The sequence below is a fragment of the Cucurbita moschata genome, unplaced genomic scaffold (genome assembly GCF_002738365.1).
Source record: "Cucurbita moschata cultivar Rifu unplaced genomic scaffold, Cmos_1.0 Cmo_Scf00044, whole genome shotgun sequence".
Taxonomy (NCBI): domain Eukaryota; kingdom Viridiplantae; phylum Streptophyta; class Magnoliopsida; order Cucurbitales; family Cucurbitaceae; genus Cucurbita; species Cucurbita moschata.
This window is the reverse complement of record NW_019268560.1, coordinates 1,481,490-1,507,154: the sequence shown is the minus strand read 5'-3', so window position 1 is coordinate 1,507,154 and position 25,665 is coordinate 1,481,490. Positions and strand designations below refer to the sequence as shown.

General features: G+C 34.5%; 3 protein-coding genes, 1 long non-coding RNA gene and 1 other non-coding gene across 9 annotated transcripts in view; 1 reads left to right on the top strand and 4 right to left on the bottom strand.

Annotated features, from left to right (window-relative positions):
- Positions 1 to 1,950: 1,950 nt before the first annotated feature.
- Positions 1,951 to 3,724, bottom strand: LOC111433989. The gene is made up of 3 exons (XR_002708892.1): positions 3,464 to 3,724; positions 3,144 to 3,323; positions 1,951 to 2,011 (listed from the first exon to the last, which is right to left on the bottom strand). It is a non-coding gene; the product is annotated as an uncharacterized LOC111433989 (long non-coding RNA).
- LOC111434414 lies at positions 3,532 to 3,728 on the bottom strand. Its single transcript, XR_002708948.1, has one exon. It is a non-coding gene; the product is annotated as a U2 spliceosomal RNA (small nuclear RNA).
- A 1,777-nt stretch (positions 3,729 to 5,505) lies between these two features.
- Positions 5,506 to 11,332, bottom strand: LOC111433988 (malonyl-CoA decarboxylase, mitochondrial). 2 transcript variants are annotated; one of them, XM_023071277.1, is made up of 16 exons: positions 10,995 to 11,332; positions 10,709 to 10,809; positions 10,507 to 10,597; positions 10,246 to 10,372; positions 9,963 to 10,146; positions 9,418 to 9,562; positions 9,253 to 9,343; positions 8,767 to 8,825; positions 8,614 to 8,691; positions 8,016 to 8,099; positions 7,097 to 7,278; positions 6,870 to 6,998; positions 6,700 to 6,772; positions 6,141 to 6,226; positions 5,955 to 6,039; positions 5,506 to 5,870 (listed from the first exon to the last, which is right to left on the bottom strand). In XM_023071277.1, exons 1-16 carry the CDS (start codon positions 11,079 to 11,081, stop codon positions 5,838 to 5,840), a joined length of 1,635 nt encoding a protein of 544 aa, XP_022927045.1. In that variant the 5' UTR covers positions 11,082 to 11,332; the 3' UTR covers positions 5,506 to 5,837. The 2 variants fall into 2 exon arrangements, with proteins under 2 accessions (XP_022927045.1, XP_022927046.1); XM_023071278.1 differs by lacking the exon at positions 5,506 to 5,870 and having other exon boundaries at positions 6,141 to 6,198.
- Positions 11,333 to 15,799: 4,467 nt separating this feature from the next.
- On the top strand, positions 15,800 to 22,000 carry LOC111434109 (protein STRUBBELIG-RECEPTOR FAMILY 8-like). The gene is made up of 16 exons (XM_023071418.1): positions 15,800 to 16,220; positions 16,587 to 16,719; positions 16,809 to 16,880; positions 16,965 to 17,030; positions 17,105 to 17,176; positions 17,278 to 17,349; positions 18,430 to 18,501; positions 18,593 to 18,658; positions 18,744 to 18,809; positions 18,902 to 19,215; positions 19,302 to 19,558; positions 20,444 to 20,715; positions 20,784 to 20,919; positions 21,049 to 21,188; positions 21,282 to 21,438; positions 21,675 to 22,000. The coding sequence occupies exons 1-16, from the start codon at positions 16,133 to 16,135 to the stop codon at positions 21,825 to 21,827; spliced, it is 2,136 nt and encodes a 711-aa protein (XP_022927186.1). The 5' UTR covers positions 15,800 to 16,132; the 3' UTR covers positions 21,828 to 22,000.
- Positions 22,001 to 23,985: 1,985 nt separating this feature from the next.
- Positions 23,986 to 25,665, bottom strand: part of LOC111434110 (chromatin remodeling protein EBS-like) — a 4,823-nt gene continuing 3,143 nt past the window's right edge. Inside the window, exons 5-6 of one of the 4 annotated variants that reach the window (XR_002708897.1) lie at positions 25,418 to 25,518; positions 23,986 to 24,268 (exon numbers count right to left, since the gene is read on the bottom strand). Coding sequence is in view for 2 of the 4 variants with exons in the window: in XM_023071419.1 (XP_022927187.1) it covers positions 24,242 to 24,268 (27 nt within the window). In the remaining 2 variants the exon portion in view is untranslated. Of the gene's footprint in view, positions 24,443 to 25,417; positions 25,519 to 25,665 lie in introns of all 4 variants that reach the window. The other 3 variants (XR_002708898.1, XM_023071420.1, XM_023071419.1) reach the window with 3 other exon arrangements.

Below are 25,665 nucleotides of genomic sequence, written 5' to 3'. Positions count from 1 at the left end.
GCGATGAAATTCAAATTTATCGAAATTGAAATGTGGTTGCACATAACTTAGCTAATCATGCGATCACGAGTACCATTGGTATTTTAATTTAGGAACACTTGTGATGGGTGTCTGGGTTTAGGATAAAAGGTTCATTATAATAAGACGTAATTGTATCCATCAAATCGTAAATTATATTTTTATTTTCTTAGAAATGTAAAATTATTTCGACACCCACCATGAGTAGCATAGTTCGTCTTATTGTAAAACTACATAAAAAATCGATTATAAAGACATATATCTCGACCAAGAGATTAGAGCTTTAAATCGTCTGATCTATATATTAAACAAAAATAAAACACGATTTAGATATTTTGTTCTCATACGTCTTTACTGCTAACAATTTCTAAAACCATCATCATCTAAAAACAATTTCTTGAATTTTACATTAAAAATTTAAACTTTTAAAAAATTCAATAATATATTTAAACTTTTAATAATAATTTTAAAATTAAATTTATATTTGAAAGAACTATTAATATTTTATTTAAAAAATACTTGAGGTTAAAAATATTTAAATTGGTACTAAAATTTTCGAAAATTTAAGAATTTTTTATTGAAGAAAAATCAGATGGAGCCCATTTAAATAAATATTTTTTAAAAAAATTAATAATAAATAATTAGATTGCACTAGATTTTAAGCCTAATGGAGTGTTTTGATATAAAATACAAGAAATATAGCTGAAAGTTGATGTAACGGCCCATATCCATTACTAACAGATATTGTCCTCTTGTCTTTTTGGCCTTTTCCACAAGGTTTTAAAACGGTCTGCTAAGGAGAGGTTTCCACATACTTAGGTTGTTTTGTTCTCCTCCTTAACCAAAATGAGACATCACAGTCCACTCTCTTTCAGGCCCAACGTCTTCGCTAGCACTATTTGTTTTGTTCTCCTCCTTAACCAAAATGAGACATCACAGTCCACTCTCTTTCAGGCCCAACGTCTTCGCTAGCACTATTTCTTTCTCTCATCGATGTGCGTTCTTACTGGCACACCGCCTCGTATCTACCCCCTTCGGAAAGCTTTTATATTTACCGTTGACATATTTAAATCAACACATAGCTGAAAAATCTACTAAATAAATGGCTTACATCTTGAATCTATCAAAATTATAGGCTTTTCTAATTTCAAAATAAGACGAAATAATTAACATAAAAATTAGTACACAAATAATCATGCACATATTTTTTTTATTAGATGAGTTTGTATAATTTAAAATACTAATTCAGATTCGATACGCAAATAATTGATTTATCTTAGATTAATTATATGCAACTTTCTTTATGTGTCTTTGTCACAAGAGGACGAAAGTGAAAGTCCAATAAAATTTAAATCAAAATTAAATGTCTTAGACCAAATCAAAGCCGAAAGAATCCAACAGACTTGCTTGTTGAGATATATTATTTATGGAATATATCTTAGATATTATATCTTAATATTCTTTAATATTCTATGATTTGATTTATAGTATATTTTATTTTATTTTCAATATTTAATTAATTTATATTTTACTTGTTGGCAGGTATGAGTTGTTAGCTTGTATTCTATGATATTTAATTAGTTTATATTTTACTTGTTGGCAGGTATTAGTTGTTAGCTTGTATTCTATTTAAAGGATATCAATATGAGAATACAAGAACGTAAGAAACAGGGATTGAACTTTGATTGCATTCCTTGATCCGAATGTTTGTGGTAAATCAATACCTTGAGTTGAGTCCACACTTTTTGTTGCATGTACAGAACCTATGTATTGTGCTATGCAAAAACCTTGCATCGAATCATACATTTGTTAAACTTATGTGTTGTGTTGCGTCAAAATCGAGCACTAAATCAAAATGAACCAAGAGCAATTTAGACTTGCAAGGACTAAATGTAGTCCAGTCAAGAGTGTAACTCAAGAATGTGATTTCTTCTTACTAAGTGAGATCCGGCAACAATTTGTAGTGACAACGATCCAAAGTAGCATCAACAACCTTAGATCACACAAAGGTGGAACGAAAAAGAAGAATGGTGCGAACACCAATCCAACGAGTGTGAGGGAAATTTAAGAAACAAATGATTACCAACAATAAAATGGCTCAAAAAACAAGGGAAAAAAAGTGAAATAGGTCCAAATATGGCAACTAAATCCAACTAGACTGGATGGAATTGGTCCAACCGAACCAATTGAACTTCAACCTTGAATCTAAATCGGATGAAACTCTTACAAGTCTACATATCTAATGTTTTACTTTTATTTTCCCACAAATATAAAACTCGTAATTAATTTGAATTTACAAAAGTCTCTCAACTTGATACAATCAAATACATGTAAAGAGTCTTAATATCGATCTATATTTAAATATATTTTATAATTTTTTATCGATTTAAAATGATTGTTTTTTTTTTTGAGTTTTATGACTTTTGTTTTTGGATAGATTGTAATATATTGGCATCATTCATTTAATTTCACATTTAATAGTTATTTTGGAATTGGGACACTCTACGATGAATTTGTTGACAAATATGTAACGGTTGGTGGCATAACGCATAAATGGTCATCAAAATTGTTCTAACAAAAAAGGCCACCAACATGTGGCTCCTGTGATGCTGCCAATTATTATTATTATTATTATTATTATTATTATTATTTAATTTTGTAGAATCCTTGTCAAAATCTAAAGTTCATCTATTTTTTAGGCTTTTCTTTTTGTTTTTTTTATAAATATATTACTCTAGGAGAGATGGAAGGATCTCTACCGAGATATGTATAATATATATATAATTGAATTTAGACAAAAATAGATATGATGAAAAAAATAGATATTGAAATGATGAAAGTCTCACTACGCTAATTTAGGGAATAATCATGGTTTATAACTATAATCATAAGTTTATAATCATGAAATATTATATCCATTTCGTATGAGACTTTTTTGGAAAAGCCCAAAGCAAGAGCTTATGCTCAAAGTGAACAAATCATACAAGGATGGTATCAAAGTTATGCCCTAATGCTCTAAAACTTAGTCATGTCAATAAAATCCTCAAATGTTAAATAATATCCTCAAATGTTAAACAAAAGTATTGTAAAAAATAACTAAGACTCTAAAAGAAAAGGAGTCGAACCTCAATTAAAGACCTTTTAGAGAAGCCCAGCAAGTCCAAAGCCCAAAGCGAGTCGTGTTCATCTTGTTCATCTACAGATATGAATTGTTCTCTCCAGAGTAAAAATCTCTCAATACCACACTTTCAAGCTCAAATTTTGATGAGTAAAATAATAGTTTCAAGGCATACAAGAATTTGTACCTACAAAATGTGTGATATTCATAAATATTCGGTCACAACACAATAGGAAATTAAAATATCAACAATCATTAAATAACTTTAGAAAAAACGACTTCACAAAGATTTACAAAAAAGATTAATAAATAAAAATTAACTCGAACCTTTTAAAGGAAACAAGCCAGTCCAACAAGGTTCGAAACTTGGTTAATACAACTAAAACTACATACTGGAAGGGTGCGCCGGGCCTTAGCTGTAGTGCAGCGCCAAGGCGACGCGTAAGAGCCCCAGCAGCAAGCTACCGTAAGAGGGCTCTCCCCTTAAAAACATAAATTTAATATCATGTGGGCCGATGGCCCACGTATCAGATATTAAACTGATAAGAACAGATACTACACTTGATCTTAGCCAAAAGGCCGAGAAAGGTATACTTGATGGGCCGGAATCCCTCCCTTTTATAGCTTGTCCTCGGTTCCTTCATCGTACACTCGTCGATGTGGGACAAAATGCATGTTTTTCATTTTTATTTTGAACACTCTCCCTACTCTGTCAACCAAAATTATAATTTTATTTTTTTTGCTTTCTTTCGAAAATAACAAAAATATGATCTCTATAAATGGCATTTTTATAAATATTTTTATATATGTTCTGGTAATTTTTTAAGTTCAATATAGTTTAAACCTTGAGTCTTCTAGCCACCGGTATATATATTAAAGTAAGTATAAATATTTTTTTTTTTTACGGTTCGATTGATGTTGTTTAAAATTTTGTAATTTAATATCGGAACTTTTAATTTCATCGTAACAACTTCATCAAAAGGTTTATTACCGTAGATAGAAACCAATCCAATTTATACAAGGAACTCTATTTATATCAATAAATGTATAACGATGTGTAGTCAAACAAACATTCAAAGAGATATGAGCCTACTTGTCACTAGCTCAGTGAGTTATTCAACACGAGTAATTATGCATGAGATTCGGTTTACCTCATTGAGATATATAGTACTAGAAAAGACTTTTGTTTAGTTTTACTCACTCATTTAAGCTCACGTTAGGGTTTTGACTCCCTAATAATAGCTTATCTGGCTCCTTCTCCTTTCATCTTATCTCAATCATTCATATTACACACTCTGACCCAATCATTTGATTTACATCTTTTAGCTTCTCTAAGCTTATCTCAATCATTGATATCATATGACCTACTTTAATGATCGATATCATGTCGTCTAGCTTCTCTAAGCTCATATCACAATCATTGATGCCTCATGACCTCTAAGATGAAAGATTTTTCATCAACTAGGTGTTACATGTCCTATTCAATAATTTGTTCATACTATCTAGCTTCACCGAACACATGAACTTCCTCCTTTGAGCTCTTCCTAATGTTTAAGCGTACTAGGGTTCGAGTAATCTAGTTAAGCTATTTATCATTCCCCTATTAGCAATTCAATACACGGCAAGGTGAAGTGCGACTTATGGTAATTCACTTCTATTGGTCTTAGTGGCTACTCAATACACAACGTGTAATTACCATTTAGGTATGCATAATATACACATTAACATAAACCGGAACATTTCTCCATACTCTCATTTACTAACGAGCTTATACAAATTAATGTCCAATCAATTCTATCTTTCACATCTCCAATTTCATAAACCCTAGGAGTTCATAATAATTTACCATTTTTGAACATATCCATGCATTCTTAATCACTAACATGCTTTAACACGTCAATACAATCGTTTCGATCATAATTTACTATATATAAAACGTACATTCCAAAATAACTCATAATCATACGCATCCTACAAGCAACACTTGAATAGAAATTTCAATTAGTTACTTATAACCCATTAATCACTTAATGTACATAGATACAATCTAATTCAATCACATATCATAGATAAATTCAATAGCATTTCATAAATATGCTCATCTTATAAGCACTAATTAAGTAGGCTGATCCAAATAGTTTCTTACATTTTAGCCGATTTAGGACATTTTCTTCCTCCAAAACCTTCCAATAAGGCTCTAAAATCGTATTATTATGGGTACAGTTGAAACCGGCTCAGAAATTGAAGGAAGAAAAGGTCAAAATATGGCAAATCGGTCAACGTCGGCGAGCTTCAAGCATAAGATTATATATTCAAGGTAACATTTTAATTCATGCCATAAGGAAAAAATACACCAATTAGAAGCACTTTAAAACCATTCTATTTTAAAATTGAAGTGATATTTACGATTTACTTTTGCTACTTTTGTGTGTATCCCCATTCATCTTTGGCGCAAAAGCGCTTGATCTGTGAGCTATATAAAGATTATTTACATAACACAAGTCTTTTTCTTGAATAAAATGCCATATTCTAGTGATGCTATGCTACACCATCGGATATCTTATCATTCTATAAGATCTAACCTCCCACAGACCACAGTATGATTTATAGCCAGCAGAAACAATAATGGCAGCAGAGAGGAATAAATAATTATAGATCTTTAGGGATGGTGATGTACCAATTGAATCTTCCAGAAATTTGTCTACTCTGTAGATTCATCCTGTAACTTTTTGGTCTAAAAACAAGAAAATGAACGAGATGTAACTTGTCGGTAAGCATTTGATGAACAATTAACATTGGCCGACATACACGAACTTACCTCGACGTAACGAAGAATGTCAGGTGAGGAATGTATTTGGCCAGTGCTGAAGTAAGAATGAGCATATTCTTCTATTTTCTCCATCCTATAACGTCATAAATAGTTAGATGTTGGTGGGAATGTTCATAGTTATATTGCTATCTCAGTACTTCAAAGAGAAGCCATGAAATGTTTGAAGGAGAATACCTGTAAACGTAGTTCACCATGATGCCTCCACTTTGAAGGAGGCCTTTGACGGATCGATCTGCCATCCAGTTAAGTCTCTCAATTATCTGTTCCACATTTAAGAACAGCAAATCAAAGCCCCAACACTTCGAGGGCATATTACTTCTGTCGATTTGAAGTATAACGCTAAAAAGCCAATTAAAAAACCAGCACACTTCCAAAGATAATAAAAGGTCCAAATTGATATTCGAGATCCCCCCTTGACAACCTTTGATTTAGTTATTGATTTTTTGAAAATTAAGATTGTAAAAATCACTTCCACCTAATGATTTCTCTGTTCGTTCTTTACTTTTTAGAACTGTTTTAACCATCCAAGCTAAATTTTGAAAACGGAAAAAAATAATTTTTTAAAAAACTTGTTTTTGTTTTAGAAATTTGACTAAGAATTCAAATGTTTACTTAAGAAATATGAAAACCATGATAAGGAAGTCGTAAGAAAACGAGCACAATTTTCAAAAACCAAAAATAAAAAACTCCAGTAAAAGTTTCCTTTTCTGCTAATTGAGGGAAAGATACGTACTGCTCCGTTTTGCAGGTGAAAGTTTGCTACAGAATCTAGAGCTTTTCCTCTCTTTTTCTCTTCCACAAGGTACCTAAAATCAACCAAATGGCATAAAATTATCAATTAGCCTTCAATTCTCTCCTACACCAAGGCTACATAACCTTAATCCATAAAACTAAAATCTATACCTGGCACACAAGCGCATTAGAGGGCGTTTTAATGCTGAAAGCAATTTTGTCGAACTGATCCACTCATGGTTTGACAAAGTCAATAACTTGAACATGATTTCCATGCCATTCTTTCCGGTGACAAAATCTCTGCAAGACGTCAATGAGAATGTCAGTGCATTGGCGAAAACATCACTAACCATTCTTTGAGGCTGGAAATGAAACAAATGATAAACGAATTCTTTTACTCTGATGATTCAATGAGCAGTCTTTCCTCCTCCGGTTCAAGTATATTCTCCCAGAAAGTGGAAACAGATTCATCTCCGGGTGTGCGTGTTGCAACCTCTACCTCGTCGAGATTTGATTGAGATGCCAACTTTGATAGGAGCCACTGCATGAAACCTGGGATTGGACTTAGAGTTGCAAATGTCTGCAGAGTATATACCTCCAAATTAGTGACTATTGCAAGCGACTAAGAAAGTGGTAGTGTCATTTAAGGGGAAATGAAGCTTTAAAAAACAGGATTCAAAACTTCAATCATTCAAACGGATGAAGAGGATATTGTAATTGATCAATTAAACTATATGTCTATCATCCAGAGTGATCTTGTAGATGCACTATCAAATATCCTCATATCATATTAAATTTTTATAGCCCAAAATATCCCTTTAGTTCAACTACTTTGTACCCACTTCACTTTTCCTTTGGTCTCTTGTCCTCTGCCTTTCTCTCTCATTCTGGCTCTCTCTCCCTCAATCCCCCTTCATAGGAGGATGGAACTCCTTACGAATAGAAATTTTTTCTCTAACATGAAACACATCGTTCTGCAAAGCCTAACTATGAAGAGGGCTTCAACTTCCTCTTTGCACAGAGAGGTATGGACAAATTTGAAATTTAGTGAATAAAGACAGAGTTGGTGGCAGACAAAATATTGTACGTGAGAATAAACAATGAAACCTCCTCCATAGCTGCTTCTTACAGCCAGTCGATGCCACCATCTAAAGTAACTTCAAATGTTTTAACATTCAAGCAACATGGATGGTCAAAGAAATAATAAGGTTACAGAGTTCAGGCTGCTTTCTGTAACATTGTTCACATGAGGTCTAGCAGAAAACTTTTACTTCAAAACTTGCCATAATCTGGCCAAATAGTCTCGAGAATACGTACACTGATAAATGGCATGTCTCTCTTCACAAGTGTGATTACTCGCTTAATGAGGAACTTCCCAAGATTGATTCCTGATAAGCCAGGCTGCAAAATTTCAATGGTTTAATATCAGAACGTAAAAAGATACATTATTATCAACATTTAAGACCAAATCAACCATTTTCAAAGAGCAAAAAGGGCACATATACAAAAAATTACAAAATCTAACTTCGCCAATAATTATTACATAGAATAACGAAACAAGGATCATACCCCTCTTGATAGCCAATCGTATTCATCAACTATATACATTTTTAAAATTCTCGGATGTTTTTTATATAATTATATTACAAATTTGATTTTAGAAAATGAAAAATAAATTTTAAAAAAATCTGAAAAGGAGCAGTTTTTTTAAGAGAACTTGAAAGTAACACATTTTAAAAACTATATAGGAGTGTTTATGGAAAGTGCAATTAATGTCCTATCGAGTAACGTTCTTGTATTGCAAGAGGGAAATATTTTTCAGACAGCATTGTGTTTACACCTTTCTGACGATATATTTAACGTCTTCCCAAAGCTTTCTATTTTTGCAGTAAATAACATCAAAACTTATACATGCCTTTGTAGAGGATATAGAGTAAAACAATGCACAGGTTGCTTCACTTTCAGGTATCGGGGGATCATCCCACAAAACTTCCTACCAAACAAGGAACAAATGAGTGTTACTAAAAACAAAATAAATTAATAATAGGTTATAGATGCAGAAAACAACCTGTACTGTTTGAGCCACATTCTTCAAAAGTGCAACTTCAATAAAAATAAGAGGTTCACCTGGAGAAAACCTTGAGATTATAATGTATAATATGAAGTTATCATTTCAACATAATTCCATTATTGTTCTGCACCCAAACCCATAATTTCTGCATAATAAGACCCGCCACAAATCCAAAGATCACGGTAGAAGATGAACACAAGGATTTACACAAGTACCACAGATGGATCCTAAATCTTCATTATTTTAATAATCATGCAGTTTCCATCCAAATAATGCAGACAACCAATAAGAAATTTTCCAACTTAAGTACATACATAATGACTAGCAGATTAAGTTGTCCTAATTTGTGAAGTCTTCAAGTTTTCCAGAGGAATAATTTGATAATACTTTTATCTTAGCTATAATCAGCCGATGATGCACGGTATGATTAGCTGCAATAACCAAGAAATGCGCGTGAGGAGGAGGGGGAGGGGAGAAATAAACCTGGTATTGCAGGGTGTAGATATCCAAAACAACGTCGGCCAACTCCGAGCCTTCTCTTAAGATCAATAAGATTGCTGATGGGATGCACAGCCTGTGAATGGGTTGGAAAAAATAAGCAATGTGTATAACAAAAGGTATAAGAGTGACCAAGGAAAGAAAATGCACCTCATAAGCTACAATTTTCTCTAGTAAAGAAGCAGGGTCATCCCAAGTTATTTGGTGAAGCTCCAAGACAGCAGGACTGAGCCACATACTAAGTTTCTCCTTTAAGTAGGTATCCAGTGCCCTCAAAGATGCAGTGTTTTCCTCTCTGATGAAACAAAGTCATTAAATCATCTTTTCTGATAGAAATGTTTCCAGCTCTCAATCATCTGCAACGAGTTCACTAATTTTTTTTTTCTTATTATTATTTAACAAATCTTTTTTCAGCAGAACTGAGCCACATACTGACTTTTTCCTTAAAGTCGGTATCCAATTCCCTCAAGACACAATGCTTTCCTCTTTGATAATACAAAGTCACCATACACCTCTTTTTAAAGAGGCGCTTCCAGTTCTCGATGATCTATCACCGGTTCACAAGGTTCACAACTTCTTAATTATTTGAAAAGACTTAGTTATAACACACATTTTTCAACACTTCAAATGGCTCCCAATTAAAATTAGATGAACCCATCAGAATGAAATGAAAATAACATCAATCATGATCTTACTCAAGAATAGAGAGAATATCAGCTCGTAGAATGGACAAGAACCCCAGCCCACCAGGATGTGTGTTAAGCCGCTCAAAAAGAACTTCGTATGTTGGTTTTAGAGCATGCCTCAAATTTCGCTCAAGATGGTAGAAAGCAGAAAGTGGGGTGTCATCTTGTTGTCCAGCAGATTGTGCATTATCACCTGAAGTCGAAAACCTGATGCAAATCAATCTACAATTCTACATCTACCATCATATATAATACAATGTTCATGAAAAAAACAAAGCAAAACTAATCTTACCACTAGGTAGCTCAAGACCAAGATATTGCTTCATCAGAGCACGAACTTGTGTTCTATTGAAGTCATACTCTTTGGCAAGCAGGCGAAGCAATTTACGGCGATTGTCAAGGGAGAGACTGAAATAGCCCTGAGTAATTAAGAAGGAACAGGAACTTATACACAAAAACAATCACATCCAAAATCAAATCATGAGTTCAACCATAGGAATATAATATGAAATGTGTAGAAATTAATACAATCCATTTACATTTATAGACTTACCTTTGAAAAATCATTAAGCACGGCATCTAGACCTTCCATTTCCTTCATTGAAATGGCCGAATGCATCCATCCACGCACAATATCGAAATCTCTGACAACATTGATCATAAATGACCTTTAGCTTTTCTGGCGTAAAGTACAGCATAGTCTGGATGATAAAATACACAATTTCTACATTCCAGTACATAAATTTTCAAAAAACCTTTCTGCGTTGCCTGAGAAATCGAGCCGTTTTACAGCATCGTCCGAACTATGCTCCATTACACGTCCACTTGATTCCTGTGGATTAGATTGCATCCGGTTCTGTATCAAAAATCATATAAATTGTGAACAACGCTATATTGATCAGATAAGAATTTCCTGAATTCTCGAGACTCAGTGATACTAAACAAAGCCAAATTAGGAAGAGAAATTCAACAACGATTAGGGCTGACAATCACTTGAACTCAACCCTAAACTAAAAAGCAAAAAGGGAACAGCGAACATACAGGAAGAGGGGACAGAGAGAGCTTGGTGAGATCGTTGTTAGGTCTCATCCTGGTTCGCATCAATATTGCCAATCCTTTCTTGTTCATACCTAAAGATTGAATCGAACCTTCAAAGAAGAACCACGAAGAGACTGAAATGGACAAAGGTCGGTATCCTTGTTTCTTTCTGCGTTCGTTCGGACTTCATTTTCAAAGATTGGGTCATTCTCTTCGCACACTCAAGCTCCAAGAGCCATGAATTCTTCCCTTCTTCCCAACAACCAGATCAAACTTCGATCCTGTGGCTTTCAGGAACACATAGATTTCGAACCCACGAAAATATTCGTTCCTCTCCCAGTAGTATGAACATGACTTTCCATGGTAGTACGAATATTGTCCATTTTGAATAATAAGTTTTAGTCGCTTTCCTATGAATATTGTCCCTCCCTGATTATAAACACATTATAATTCTCTAAATTTGCTAGAGTATTATCGGATTATAAACACATGATTATTCCTTAAATTAGTTTATGTGGGACTTTCATCGTTCAACCATATTAATTATGTCTTGAAAAGTCATACCTTACTTAGATCTTAATAAGTGGGATCCAACAAACATTGATGTAGAACATTAGTGACTTTACATTAGACTAAACTACAATTTAGCGATCTTACTGTTGTTGTATAAATAATTCATACTATGTGGCTTATCTACCCGTTGTTACATGTATAATGTGATGTTTATGATATTTTTATGATGCATGTACTTTCAGTATGTCAATTCATGTATGTTTACAATACCATGTTCTCGTTATGCCCTGTGAGACACCTAACGAGCCATGTATAATAAAAATGAATGAAATTACAGGTACACGTATGTCATGAAAAGTATGGAAGCATGATGTGTATCATAACCATGTACCATGATTTGAAAATACAGGATCTTATGCATGCTGTATGTCACGAGTACGAAATAGTTCTCCAATGTGATTTGTACGGACACGTACACCATGGTACGATACACGTTTCTTTTTTCCATTAGTTTTCAGAAGCATGAGCGTGTATGCATACAAGTCCATTTAGTGGGTTCATGCACTGGATGGGCTAACCAAACTTCGCACTGAAATATAATATATATATATATATATATATATATTAATTGTGTTTGAAGCCCTTTTTCATTTAATTAATTTTGTTTTTTTTTTCATTTTGTATATATGAAATATGATTTTAAATAATAACTAAACTTTTGTTTTATATATTTTTATTTAACATTAGAACAATTCAAAATTAATTACTTAACTATTTAATTGTAAAATTTATGTAACGTTTCAATTGTATAGTTATAGATACAACTTATTCAATATTTACCATTAAATTAAAAATTATCAAATTCAAATCATTAAATACATATAATAATGATAACATTAGTTTGAACTATCCCAACTCAATTGACCATCGGTCATGCCGCAAAACCAAGGTCAACCCATCCTTCCTCTTACACCTATTAACTAAAGGTATTATCGGGTTGACCTTCCTCTTACACCTATTAACTAAAGGTATTATCGGGTGTTGGATGAAAGTCCCACTGACTAATTTAGGGAATGGTCGTGAGTTTATAATCAAAGAATATTCTTTCCATTCGTGCTAAACTTTTTAGGGAAGCCTAAAACAAAGCCATGAGAGTTTATACCCGGAGTAAACAATATCATACCAGAGTCTCTCCATTGGTGTAAGACATTTTGGGGAAGCTTAAAGCAAAACCATGAGAGCTTATGCTCAAAGTGGACAATATTATACCATTGTAGAGAGTCGTGTTAGAGGCCTTTTGGGGGGACAATATCATAACATTGTAGAGAGCCGTATTAGAGGCCTTTTGGGGAAGTGTGGTGAGTCTCTCCATTGGTGTGATGAGGCATTTTGGGGAAGCTTAAAGCAAAGCCACGAGGGCTCACACTCAAAGTGGACAAAATCATACTAGTGTAAAGAGTCGTGTTAGAAGCCTTTTGGGGGAAAATATCATACCATTGTGGAGAGTTGTGTTAAAGGCCTTATCGGAAAGCCTAAAGCAAAACTCCGAGAGCTTTAGACAATATCATACCTAACTCAATTATTTAATTTAATTTAATTTTTTTTTTTGTAAAATGTTAATTCATAAAATATTTATTTACTACTCGATTTCAATTATTTATTATGAACAATTACTTTCAATTAAAAATTATTTTTAAAAATCGTTAAAAATAATAATGAATAAAAAATATATATAATTATATAGTAACAATAAATTACTCAATTTAAATTTTTTTAAAGACCCCTGCCAGGTCACATTTAGTTTGGACAGAGATGGGTTCAGTTTTTTGTGTCTTGTAAAGGACTCAGTGAGTGGGCCCGAGCACACAAGACGCATTTATGAGGATTATTTTTATACTTGCAAAGGTTTGGCAGAAAGTGAAAAGTCAGACGCGCCACTGGGAAGTCCAAAAAGGGAACCCTCCGTAACTGTACATTTTGGTCATTTTGTCCGAAACTAACCCCAAGTCGGTGCCGCCCGTCCCTCTCCCCCTGTTTCCGCGGGTTCCTTTCCGAGTCAGCCACAATTTTGAGTTGGACGTTGGGAAGCCAACCGGGGCCCACTCCCTTTTTTCATTTTTCTAAATAAAATATTCCTAAAAAGTTTTTTATTTTTATATTCATATTATATATCAAACTAAATTAATAAAAATACATTTTAACTTATATAATATTTTTACCGTAAATATTTCATAAAAATCGTTAATACTTTATTTTAAAATATATACTTTATTTAGAGAGTAAAGTGCGTAGCTTACTTGCGGAATATACTTTTATACTTTTGCTGCTAGTAATTAAACATCTTGCCCTACACTAAGCTTCCTCTCTGTGCAGAGCTTCCCTTCTTTTGCTAACTCGTTGTTCGCCTCTAAAACTTGAGCAAAACCTTGTGACTTCACTGTACTCCTACTCTTATAAACCTATAAGAAAAGACAAAATTAATTTTTTAACCGAAGACGTGGCACAGTATTCAGCCTCTTCTTTCTGGATCAAGTCCCAAGTCAGATCTGAGAGCGAAAGCAATAGGTAGGGTTGGAGACCCACGAGACTGGAGCTGTTCTCAATTCAACCATGCAAATATAAAAGAATCAATTTTCCACCGAATATATATATAACAAAAATAATCATACAAAAAAAAATATTTGCCCTCAAGATTGTAAAACGCTCTAATTGAGTTTACAATAGTTTTATTCAACAATTTTAATTTAAAAATAATAATAAATAAGTAACGAGCAACTTTAGATGGACGTAAAAAAATCCTTCGAATAATTTTCAATAAATTAATTTTGTTTTTAATACTTTAAATGTCGTAAATATCCGAGAGATATATATATATATATAACATTTAAAGGGTAACATTATTGTAAAAGAGTGGATGAACCATAAATGCAAAAGGCAATAAAATTGTGATATTGGACCCGCCCTATTGAGCAATAATTATTCATAAATCAATCTTGTACCATAGGGCAATCAATTTTGAATTATTTTATCGCCTTTATTTCACAATATATATATATATATATATATATTAATTTTTATAATTTCAGAAAAAATATTTAATGTTACGAAATTAAAAAAAAACAAGTATTTATTTTATATGATTGAGGAATTTGAAGTTTAATAAATTTTCAAAATGTAATTACGAGTAATTATAATTTAATTTTTTAATTGATGAAAAAGGAGAAAAAACACAAGTTAATTAAACAAACCCATAATTACTAATTAAATTGTCACTAAATTAATTAGTAAAAGGATGTCAAATGACCGTACTACCCTTTGTAGAGAATAAAAAATAAAAATAAGATTATTAAATGCAGTATTTTTTTTTAAACTTGTGATTAATGTTTTTATACGTATAATAATACTCAATAATTTTATATAATTATTAATTACCGAATATGCCAAATAAGATAAGAGACAAAATAAATTGAACCTGAACGTTAGTTACAAAAAGACACCAAAACAAGACGAGAGTCAAAGCACCCGGTCTTCCCCTCCTAACTTCAACCCAAACCGAAAGTACAACGTTAAAAAACTTCGAAAGCAATCGCGTGTTAAGAACTAATTGACATAATAAAACAATAATCGTGTTTTTTTTTTAAATTTAAATAGATAATTATATTTGACCGAAAATATTTAATTAAAAAAACAAAATATTTCCCGAGTTTTGGAATATATGTATGGTAATATATTAGAAACTGAGTCTAGTTTAAAAAGTTTTTAAAAATATGTTTTATTATTATTTTTATTTAGGAAAATGAGATGAATTTATATCCTTCAAAAACAATCCCCACCCCAAAAGTAAAATACAATAAAAGGAAAAAGACACAAAGGACAACAGAAATTAAAAACGTACCCTGCTATAAATGCTGTCCAATGTTCTTTTTTTTTTCTTTAAATTTTATTTTTTAAAACTCTTTAAATATATATATATATATATTAATAATTAAAATCTGATTAAATTCAAATATCAAACATTTATAAGGAACACCGACCAATATTTTTAATATTTATAATAATCTTAAAAATACTATTGAATTCTACACTTTGGTTTTAAAAAAATAATTTTTAATTTTCAAAAAAGTTAGTAAATTTAAAAAATAAAGAAATATTATCACGTTTGAAACATACTAATAATTATCTATAAATAATATTAAAATGTTTAAGATAATCTATGCATTTTCGTTCCATAGTTTTTTTTTCTTTTTTTTTTTTGGAAAATGCACAAAAACGTGGAATAAACAAAGAACAGGCCTCACCTTTCACCTGTAATTGCTAGTTTCCAGAATTTTAATCCCCCGTCCCCTTCCCTTTGTCGCCGACACACTCTTCCTCCACTTTTTTCCACTTCTCTCTCTTCATTACTCTTCCACAATCTTTGAATCCCTTTCTCTCTCTCTCTCTCTAGCTGTCACTTTCTTTTATGGCGATGCTTCTGTCCACTGCCCACCGATCTCTCCTTCAACTACTACTTCTGCTGCTACTCCTTCTCCCTTCACCCCTCTTCTTAGCATTCTGCCCTTCTTTCTATGCTTTAAACCCATAAACAACAGCCTAACAGAGCATCCCTGAATGTGCTTGGCGTTGTAATGGCTCTGTGGGTCTTCATCTTGATGATTTTCTTGTTGATCTTTGGTTTTATTCCTGTTTCTCCTGCTCTTACTCATGATTCTGATGGTGGGTAATCGGTTGATTTCTTTTTCATCCTTTGTTTTGATCGGATTGCTGTTTCCCCCTCTTTCTGCTCTGTTTTTTCATCTGGGTTTGGTGGATTGGGTTGTTTGTTTGAAATGCGATTAATGTATGTTCTTCAGTGATGTTTGATTTGTTCATTGTTCATATGTCGATTTTTAGGGAAAACCCAGATGAGTGAAGGAAATTGGGGGAGAAAGTACCTAAATGTTCATTTGTATTCGATTAATGAAGAAGATTCATCTTAGTTTCTGAGATTTCCTCTGTTCTTGTTTGAGTTATGATCTTTTAAATGATGAACACGCTTGTTTGGCTTGTTATTCATCTGAGTGTTTTCTTGTGGTGTTGTAGTTCAAGCTTTGCAAGTTATATACACTTCATTGAACAGTCCTTCTCAGCTGACTGGTTGGATTGCTAGTGGTGGGGATCCATGTGCAGAGTCATGGAAGGGGGTGGCTTGTGAAGGGTCTGCTGTTGTGTCAATGTGAGTGATGAACTGATATTGATGATGCTTTTTTGATACTCAATCGCTTGATTACTTCAAATGAACTGATTTACTGTTTATTGCAATAGTGAGATTTCTGGTTTAGAGCTGAATGGAACGATGGGTTATGCGCTTTCGAGTCTTTTGTCATTGAAAGAACTGTGAGCAAACGATTATTATGCCATTTTCTTGTCTTTGAGTTCATGCTAGGATCCACAATCTTACTTACTATCTGTGTTCTTCAGTGATATAAGCGACAACCTTATTCATGACTCGATTCCTTACCAATTGCCGCCGAATCTCACGAGACTGTATGTTTAATCGTCTTTCGACTTGTCGGTTTGTTCGTGTTTAGTTGCTTACTTCTAATCCATGATTTGTGTAGAAATATGGCGAAAAACAGCTTAAGTGGTAATCTTCCTTATTCCTTTTCCACCATGGCTTCTCTCAGTTATTTGTGAGTGATGTTACAGTTCTATACATTTGTTATCATATTTTATGTCATTGAATTAGAATTGGATGTCCCTGACTGTCTTCTCTCTCGAAATCTCGGGTTAGGAATATGAGCCACAATTTACTATCTCAGGCGATAGGAGACGTTTTCACCAATCTTTCTACCCTGGGGACGTTGTAAGATTCTTCCTTGATTCCTCCTTTACATTTTTTGTTTATGTTATAATTTGTTTGTTTGTTATGCAATGCTTCCATTTTTGTGAAGTTTAATGATGTTGATCATGTTATGTCGTGTGATGTCCCACATTGGTTGGGGAGGAGAACAAAACACCGTTTATAAGGGTGTGGAAACCTTCCCCTAGTAGACGCGTTTTAAAGCCTTGAGGGGAAGCCCGAAAGGGAAAGCCTAAAAAGGACAATATCTGCTAGCGGTGGACTTGGGCGGTTACAAGTCGTGTTAATTATATCTCGTTGTTGGATCTATCACTTCAATATGCGTTTCTTTTTGAATCGTGGGTAATCAAATAACAAGAATGTCCCTTACAGAATGTTAATCTGAAACCATGATAGATCTCCATGGTTCTGACAGAGTGGGGAAAAAGAAAGGTGCTTCGCTACCCTTCGAAAGACTTCGCTGATGAGCTCTTTAAGCTCTTGATATCTCATCAGGTCATCAAAGCTAGCTGTTTCTTAAGTTTCGAGAACTTCACAAATGGCCATTCTCATAGATCCTTAGAGTCAGTGTGAGATCCCACATTGGTTGGAAAGCCCGAAAGGGAAAGCTCAAAGAGAACAATATCTGCTAGCGGTGGGCTTGGGCCGTTACAAATGGCATCAGAGCCAGACACAGGGGAATGTGCCAGCGAGGAGGCTGAGCCACGAAGGGGGGTGGATACAAAGAGGTGTGCCAGCAAGGACGTTGAGTCTCAAAGGGGGTGGATTGGGGAGTCCCACATCGATTGGAAAAGGGAACAACGAGTGCCTCGAGGATGCTAGACCTCGAAGGGGGTTGAATTGTGAGATCCCACATCGGTTGGGGAGGAGAACGAAGAATTCTTTGTAAGCGTGTGAAAACCTCTCCGTAGACGCATTTTAAAAAACCTCGAGGGAAACCCCGAAAGGGAAAGCCCAAAGAGGACAATATCTGCTAATGGTGGACTTGGGCTGTTACAGTTAGTGTCGATTCTCATGCGAGAAACAATGACGGAATCCTGTTCTAAACTGATTAATCTATCAAAATCTTTGTTGTTCTTTCAGGGACCTTTCTTTCAACAACTTTACTGGAGATCTTCCTAAATCCTTGAGCTCTTTATCCAATGTTTCTTCCCTGTAAGTGTTTGCTACTCCTACACTTTTTTCAAAAGCCTTTCGAAAAACTGAAACCGACACGTTTTAATTCTATCCGTTCTTCACGATGTAGCTTTCTGCAGAACAACCAATTGACTGGTTCTCTCAATAATCTCATCAGTTTGCCTCTGACCACTCTGTAAGTTCTTACGTAACGTGGCTCGAGGTCCAGTTGGCCGTTATCCTCTTCCTTTCCTTATTTCTTTGTTCTCTTTGCATTACAGAAATGTAGCAAACAATAATTTCAGTGGATGGATACCTCAAGAACTGAAGTCGATCGAAAATTTCATGTTAGTAATTGCACGTTATTCTGTTTGCATATTCATCTTGATATAATGAACCGTTGCATAACGTCTTTCGATACATCTACTATATAAAACAGATACGATGGAAATTCATTTGATGATAGTCCTGCACCTCCTCCCCCGCCTTTTACTCCACCGCCTCCTGGTAGATCTCGTAACAGCTCCAGACATCCCGGGTCTGGCGGTGGCACCCATACTGCCTCAAGTTCTGATACGAGCTCGTCCCACTCGAACAAAGGCTTGTCAGTTTTGGTTATGGTGGGGATAATTTTGGGTGCTATAATTATTGCCCTCATTGTGTTAGTTGCTTTCGCTGTCTGCATCATGAAGAGAAAACGCAAGAACATTGGTCTAAGAGCTTCCAGTGGAAGGCTGTCATTTGGCAACAATGGTTGGTTTTATGCCATTTGAGTTTGTAGGATAAATGATATTAGTTATGGTTCATTTGGATTATGAGATTCTTAACCTTTATTTCAGTGAATGCTGAGGTGGAAGAGCGTCGGGGAAAAAGCGTTGTTGCTGTTGGAGATATTAAGCCTCTTCGTACCGAGAAAATAAATCCCGAGAGGTTACAGGCGACGAATGGATCAGTGAAAAGAATGAAGTCCCCTATCACTGCTACTTCTTACACCGTGGCTGCTCTTCAAAGTGCAACGAATAGTTTTAGCCAAGAATGCATAGTTGGTGAAGGTTCTCTCGGTCGTGTTTACAAATCGGAGTTTCCAAATGGGAAGGTAAACTTCTTCTCGTTATCGATCGTTAATGCACCGAAAATAAGTTCGAAAGAGTAAGACAACGGAAGTTAGTTTATGCTTTTGTCCTATCCTCGTAACAGAAAGCCCTGAAACTTATTGACCCATTGGCCTTAACGGTCCAAGCCTACCGCTAGCAGATCTTGTCCTTTTTGGGCTTTTCCTTTCGAGCTTCAGTTCAAGGTTATTAAAACGCGTTTGCTAGGGAGAGGTTTCCATATGCTTATAAAAAATGCTTCGTTCTCCTCCCTAACCGACTTGGGATCTCATAATCCACCTCCCTTCAGGGCCTAGCGTCCTCGTTGGCACGTCGTTCCTGAATCGACATGGGACCCCCCAATCCACCTCCCTTTGAGGCCCAGTGTCTGTGCTGGCACACTGCCTCGTGTCCACACCCTTTGGGGCTCAGTTTCCTTGCAGGCACATCGCACGATGTCTGGCTCTGATGCCATTTGTAATGGTCCAAGTTCACCGTTAGCAAATATTGTCCTCTTTGGGCTTTCCCATTCGGGTTTCCTCTCAAGGTTTTTAAAACACGTCTGCTAAGGAGAGGTTTCCACACCCTTGTAAAAATGCTTCGTTCTCCTCTCCAACTGATGTTGGATCTCACAACTTACTTGTACAAGGTAGTTGCTTCCTATAGCTATTAATTAGCAACATGAGGCAAAAACAGCATTTTGGTCGGTTAGTTAAATAATCAGGATAGCGACAAATTACTTAGACGAATCATGTCGTATAGGTTCTCTGATGTTGACCTGATTTGTTTACTCGTATCTTGTTTCTTCCTACAACGAGCAGCCTTTCCTTTACTGATAATTTTACTCCCTAACAACGTGAGTCGATTCCTCATCCTTCTTTACGATGTAGATAATGGCGATAAAGAAAATCGATAACGCAGCACTATCACTACAAGAGGAAGACAATTTTCTTGAAGCGGTTTCAAACATGTCGCGATTGAGGCATACGAACATTGTGACACTAAATGGTTATTGTGCGGAATATGGTCAGCGTCTTCTAGTTTACGAGTTCATTGGAAATGGAAGTTTACACGACATTCTCCATTTTGCTGATGAAAGTAGCAAGACACTGACTTGGAATGCACGTGTACGCGTAGCGCTTGGAACCGCCCGAGCTTTAGAGTACGTCGAGTTTACTAAAACGTAACCGATATCCAATTTTCTTCTGATCCACAACTCTTGTATTGTAGATACTTGCATGAGGTTTGCTTGCCTTCCGTTGTACATAGAAACTTGAAAAGTGCAAACATTTTACTTGATGAAGAGCTCAATCCCCATTTGTCAGATTGTGGTTTAGCTGCTTTAACACCGAACACAGGGCGACAGGTTAACACTCGAGAATTCTTATTCTTTCCGAGCTCGGAAACATGTTTTTACGTCGTTCTTAGCACGTTTTCCGTGATAGCTATGACTTGATTTCTAACGAGATGTATTATACACAAATGTTTCTTTCAGATATCTACTCAGATGGTTGGTTCATTTGGCTATAGTGCTCCGGAATTTGCCTTGTCGGGTTTGTACACAGTCAAAAGTGACGTTTATAGCTTTGGGGTCGTGATGTTGGAGCTCTTGAGTGGCCGAAAGCCGCTTGACAGGTGAATTTTCCTTCGATACACGTGATTCATACCTATTTCTCGCTGATATATATATATCTATGTAATGTTTCACATTCCCTTCATATTGATCAGTTCGAGGGCGAGATCGGAGCAATCACTTGTGAGATGGGCTACTCCCCAACTTCACGATATCGACGCCTTGGCAAAAATGGTAGACCCTACTTTGAACGGAATGTACCCTGCGAAATCTCTATCGCGCTTCGCCGACATTATTGCTCTTTGTGTCCAGGTATACTTCATTTAAACTTTCATAAAACGTCACCTTCATCTTAAAACACAGACATAGCCTTACGTGTTTTGAAAACACCTTTGAAAACGACACAACAAAAGACATCTTATTCTAGCCTAAGTCTAAGAAAATAAACACGACTACCCTATACATGTGCCATGATCTCACTTCTAGAGGATCAACAACTGGTTATTCGAAAGTGTTAGTTCATATCATAATCTTTGAGCCTTTTGCAGCCCGAGCCCGAATTCCGACCTCCAATGTCTGAAGTAGTACAAGCACTAGTACGGTTAGTGCAAAGAGCCAGTGTGGTAAAAAGGCATTCGAGTGACGAGTCGGGTTTCACGTACAAAACGCCCGAGCACGATGTAGTTGATTTGCCATTTTGAGGGACGACACAGAGCTCTGAAACGAAGCCCGAACTTGTTTCCATTGTAATTAAAATATTTGAGTGTATAGCAGCAGGGAAGTGATTTCTACATTAAGTTTCTGTCTTTCCTTCAATATTTTGATTATCATTGTTCTTACTTGATGAATCTAAATTTGGTTTTTGTTTACCAAATTCATAAAATGTCATAAATATTGGAATATTTTATGTAACACTAAATAAAAAATAAACAATTTTGTATTATTTTTGACACAGATCCTTGCACTTTTTCGTATTTGCAGTCAGGGACCAAAAAGAAATTTAATTAAAAGAATAATCACAAAACAACAGATCTGATTAATTAAAATATTAAATATGATTAAAAAGTATTTTATATGTTTTCTAAATCAAATTAATTAAATCACAATTCTCTACTTTTAAATTTGAAAAAAAATGTCCAAAAATATTTTTAAAAATATATATATTTTTTAAAAATACAGAAGAATCCTTAGCATATTAAAACGACGGCTATCGTTGGTATCAAACCAATAACGATTCATACCAGCTTTTTTTTTAACTTTAAGAAGTGTTTAAGAAATACTCTTCAATTTTAAAATTTTTTATTCATATTTAAGAGTTTAAAAAGACGTTTGATGTTTTTAAAAAACAATTAAATAAAATACTTACTACTGGGGTTTGTAGCAAGTTTAAAAAATATTCATGAACTTTCAAAAATAACATTAAAGAGTTTGGATATAATGTATGAGGTGTCGATAGTCTTCTGACGATTCAATATCAATAATATTATTACTTCAATTCGGAGTTTTTAGTTGGATAAATCTTAGCGATGGAATAATAAGTTATATAATTCATTGGTTGATTGTATCATTAACCATTTCTTTCATTTGGTGTGAGGAACTTATTATGAATCCACTGATTTTTGTTGCTTCCGTTATTGCTGCTGGATTGGCCGTCGGGCTTGCTTCTATTGGACCTAGGGTTGGTCAAGGTACTGCTGCGGGCCAAGCTGTAGAAGGGATCGCGAGACAACCCGAGGCGGAGGAAAAAATCCGAGGTACTTTATTGCTTAGTCTGGGTAAGCAATAAAACTTTTGAACTTTTATAGGTACATAGTGTTCGTCCATATTATTGATAGTAAGCAAAATTTTTCAACTTTTTTTTAAAGATAAAAGCGTAAAGGGTATTATTATTACTTTGGTAAATGTATATATATATATATATATTTTTTTTTTCTTTTTTAGAAAAATTAAAGGGTATTAATAAAACTTTTTAAAGTTTAAAGCTTCCAAAATTAAAAAAAAAAAATTTAAACTAAATTAATAATTAATTATTGTATTCTTATGTAGAACAAGTTGTCTATTGATATAATCATTATAATCAAGTCAATCCTTCTTGAATCGTTTGTAATTAAGTTAGATTAAAAGTCTATTTTACTTTTATAACGCCAATGAGTGAGTGGAGTCTCATTGTTGAGTCTTAACATTAGCGTTTAAGGAAACTACTAATCTACTTACACAATATGCAAATACGTCCACTCATTCTTTCTCGAAACTCTAACTCGAATTCTTCATTTCGAGACCGGAAAACTCACATTAAACATACCAAAATAAAATAAAATAAAAAACTTCATGAACAAAAAATGTATACATATATCAAAATCAATATAAGAGAAATCGAGAGAAAACCAAGAGATGAGCAAAAATAAAAACTCATTTTCAGCCCAATCCGCTATCCACTGAAAGGCACAAAATCATTCAATTTTTTTCAACCAAACCATCTAAGAGAAGATCAAAAACATCCTTCATCCACCAAAATCAATCAAGAAATACAAATCATGATTTTCGTTGGGAAAAAATCACGATTTTTGTTGATTAAGCAAGAAATCGAGTAGGACGAAATCAAATGAGAGGGAAACAATGGGTTGATAGTATTGTTAGGAATGAGCGGGTTTGTTTTGGGCTTTTCAAAAGGCTCGTACCAATAAAGATGTATTCCTTACTTATAAACTCATGATCTTTCATTAAATTAACCAAACGTGGGACTCACTCCCAATAATCTTCCACCTTCGTTTGGGCTAATTTCACATGTACACTTAGAATGGACCATTTTCAGCAGCCTCTCAAGTTTCTTTTTCCGCTTCCTTGTGTCCCCAATCGCAATAAAACCAAAGACAAACAAAATATAGATTTTACCAAAAGAAGATACAAGACCAGACTGATCTGTTTCTGGAGAAACTCCCTAAGCCTCTACTACTACTACTACTACATCATACACACATATATAGCTTCAATCACAAAACAAAAGTTCTACACAGCAAAGTCCAAGCTATGCTATACACAACCCCCTGCATAAATAACAATTGAACTCTCCATATCTGCCATGGTTGAATGCAATCAAGAATTCCACCTGCTATGGTCATCTCTTCCGTCGCTTTGAATCGAGCTGCAACCATTAACAAACTTTATGTTAGTCCTTCTAAGAACATGTCAGATAAGAACGCATTAGAGAAATGGAATCTGAAAGCAACAATAAGATTGTTATCTTCCTCGAACAGGTGGGGCTCGTAGTTTTGTCGATGGGGGAAGTTGATTTCTTCTATCTTTCATTGATTCTTACCTGCCGGAAACATCTGTTTGCTGTCGCAGAGATAACTAATATACTTATAGCTTGACAAGGTTCAGAGCCAAAATGGAGAAAATTGATGTGTCTTGGAGGTGAGGGTTTTCAGTGATACTGAGAAATTCCAACTAATGAAGTCGGTTTTGAAATAACAAACTTCCAATGACAGTGAAACTATAACAAAATCCTTTTACTACTTTGCTGAATGATAATGATAAAAACTAAAGCATGTGTTTTCCAGAGTGGTATTGCAGGCCGTAATTCAAAGGCTGGGAAAAAGTAAGCATTTAACAGTGCATAAAAAGGAAAATAAATGCAGATTGCTATGGCAGTCGAAAGGAAAAGGCGGTAGCATTAATCTATATAAGTTTCATCCATTGGGTTAAATTACAAGTTCAATCAGTCAGAATTGTCTAATAGGTCTCTCGACTTAAAATTTAGGTGGCTAAATCTTTACTTTTGTGTCAAATAAGTCATTTCCATGTTCGAAAATTTTTAAAATTCATAGACCTATCTATTAAACTAAAAATTGAATAGTTTTGGTCATATAAGAATTCCGTGTATGATAGATTAGTGAATTTAAATATGAAATATGAATCAACCTACCAAACACAAATGATAATCACAAGATGGTTTATTGTCTGATGATGGAAAACTTTTCAACTAAGATAAAAGGAGATAACAAACAATTATAAGAAATAGCATTCGATCCAATGGCCTTGATGTGTTGGAAACGCAAATGATAATCACAACATGGTTTTTTTATGAAAGATAATTGGACAATACATTTGCTTTTAAGTGGATAAGCAACAGGAACAAAATAATAAAGAGTAATGCAACACGACTTGTAAAGCTATACTCTTGTAGAATGGTTAAACAAAAAATAAATGAAAGATGAGACAAACGCAGAGAACTAAACTCAGTCCAAAAGTCATCTATTTCAGACCATAGAAAGCAAATTACATTCCTCACCATATCAACAATGGCGTTCCCATGCACCCATGTCTGAAATTGAAAAACTGAAAGGAGTATCGATTTTTCCAAATAAACTACCTCCTTGAACTTAGAGGGAACTGTCAAGTTATTGGAAAAGTTTACTTACACAATACAGCTCAAATCTAGAATGATAACAATGATAAAAGGTGTCATGATAATAATGTACTTGCATTGACAGATAAGAAATCATTGATTTTGTCCAGGGGGGGGGGGGGGGGGGGGGG

Excerpts from the sequence above, each read along its gene's own strand:
- LOC111433988 (XM_023071277.1), bottom strand. The coding sequence starts at position 11,081 with ATGAACAAGAAAGGATTGGCAATATTGATGCGAACCAGGATGAGACCT. Across the intron at positions 9,344-9,417 it reads AGAAAATTGTAGCTTATGAG|GCTGTGCATCCCATCAGCAA; the intron begins GTGCATTTTCTT and ends ACCCATTCACAG. Across the intron at positions 6,773-6,869 it reads CTAATGCGCTTGTGTGCCAG|GTACCTTGTGGAAGAGAAAA; the intron begins GTATAGATTTTA and ends GGTTGATTTTAG.
- LOC111434109 (XM_023071418.1), top strand. The coding sequence starts at position 16,133 with ATGGCTCTGTGGGTCTTCATCTTGATGATTTTCTTGTTGATCTTTGGT. Across the intron at positions 16,221-16,586 it reads TCTTACTCATGATTCTGATG|TTCAAGCTTTGCAAGTTATA; the intron begins GTGGGTAATCGG and ends GTGGTGTTGTAG. Across the intron at positions 20,716-20,783 it reads GGAACCGCCCGAGCTTTAGA|ATACTTGCATGAGGTTTGCT; the intron begins GTACGTCGAGTT and ends CTTGTATTGTAG.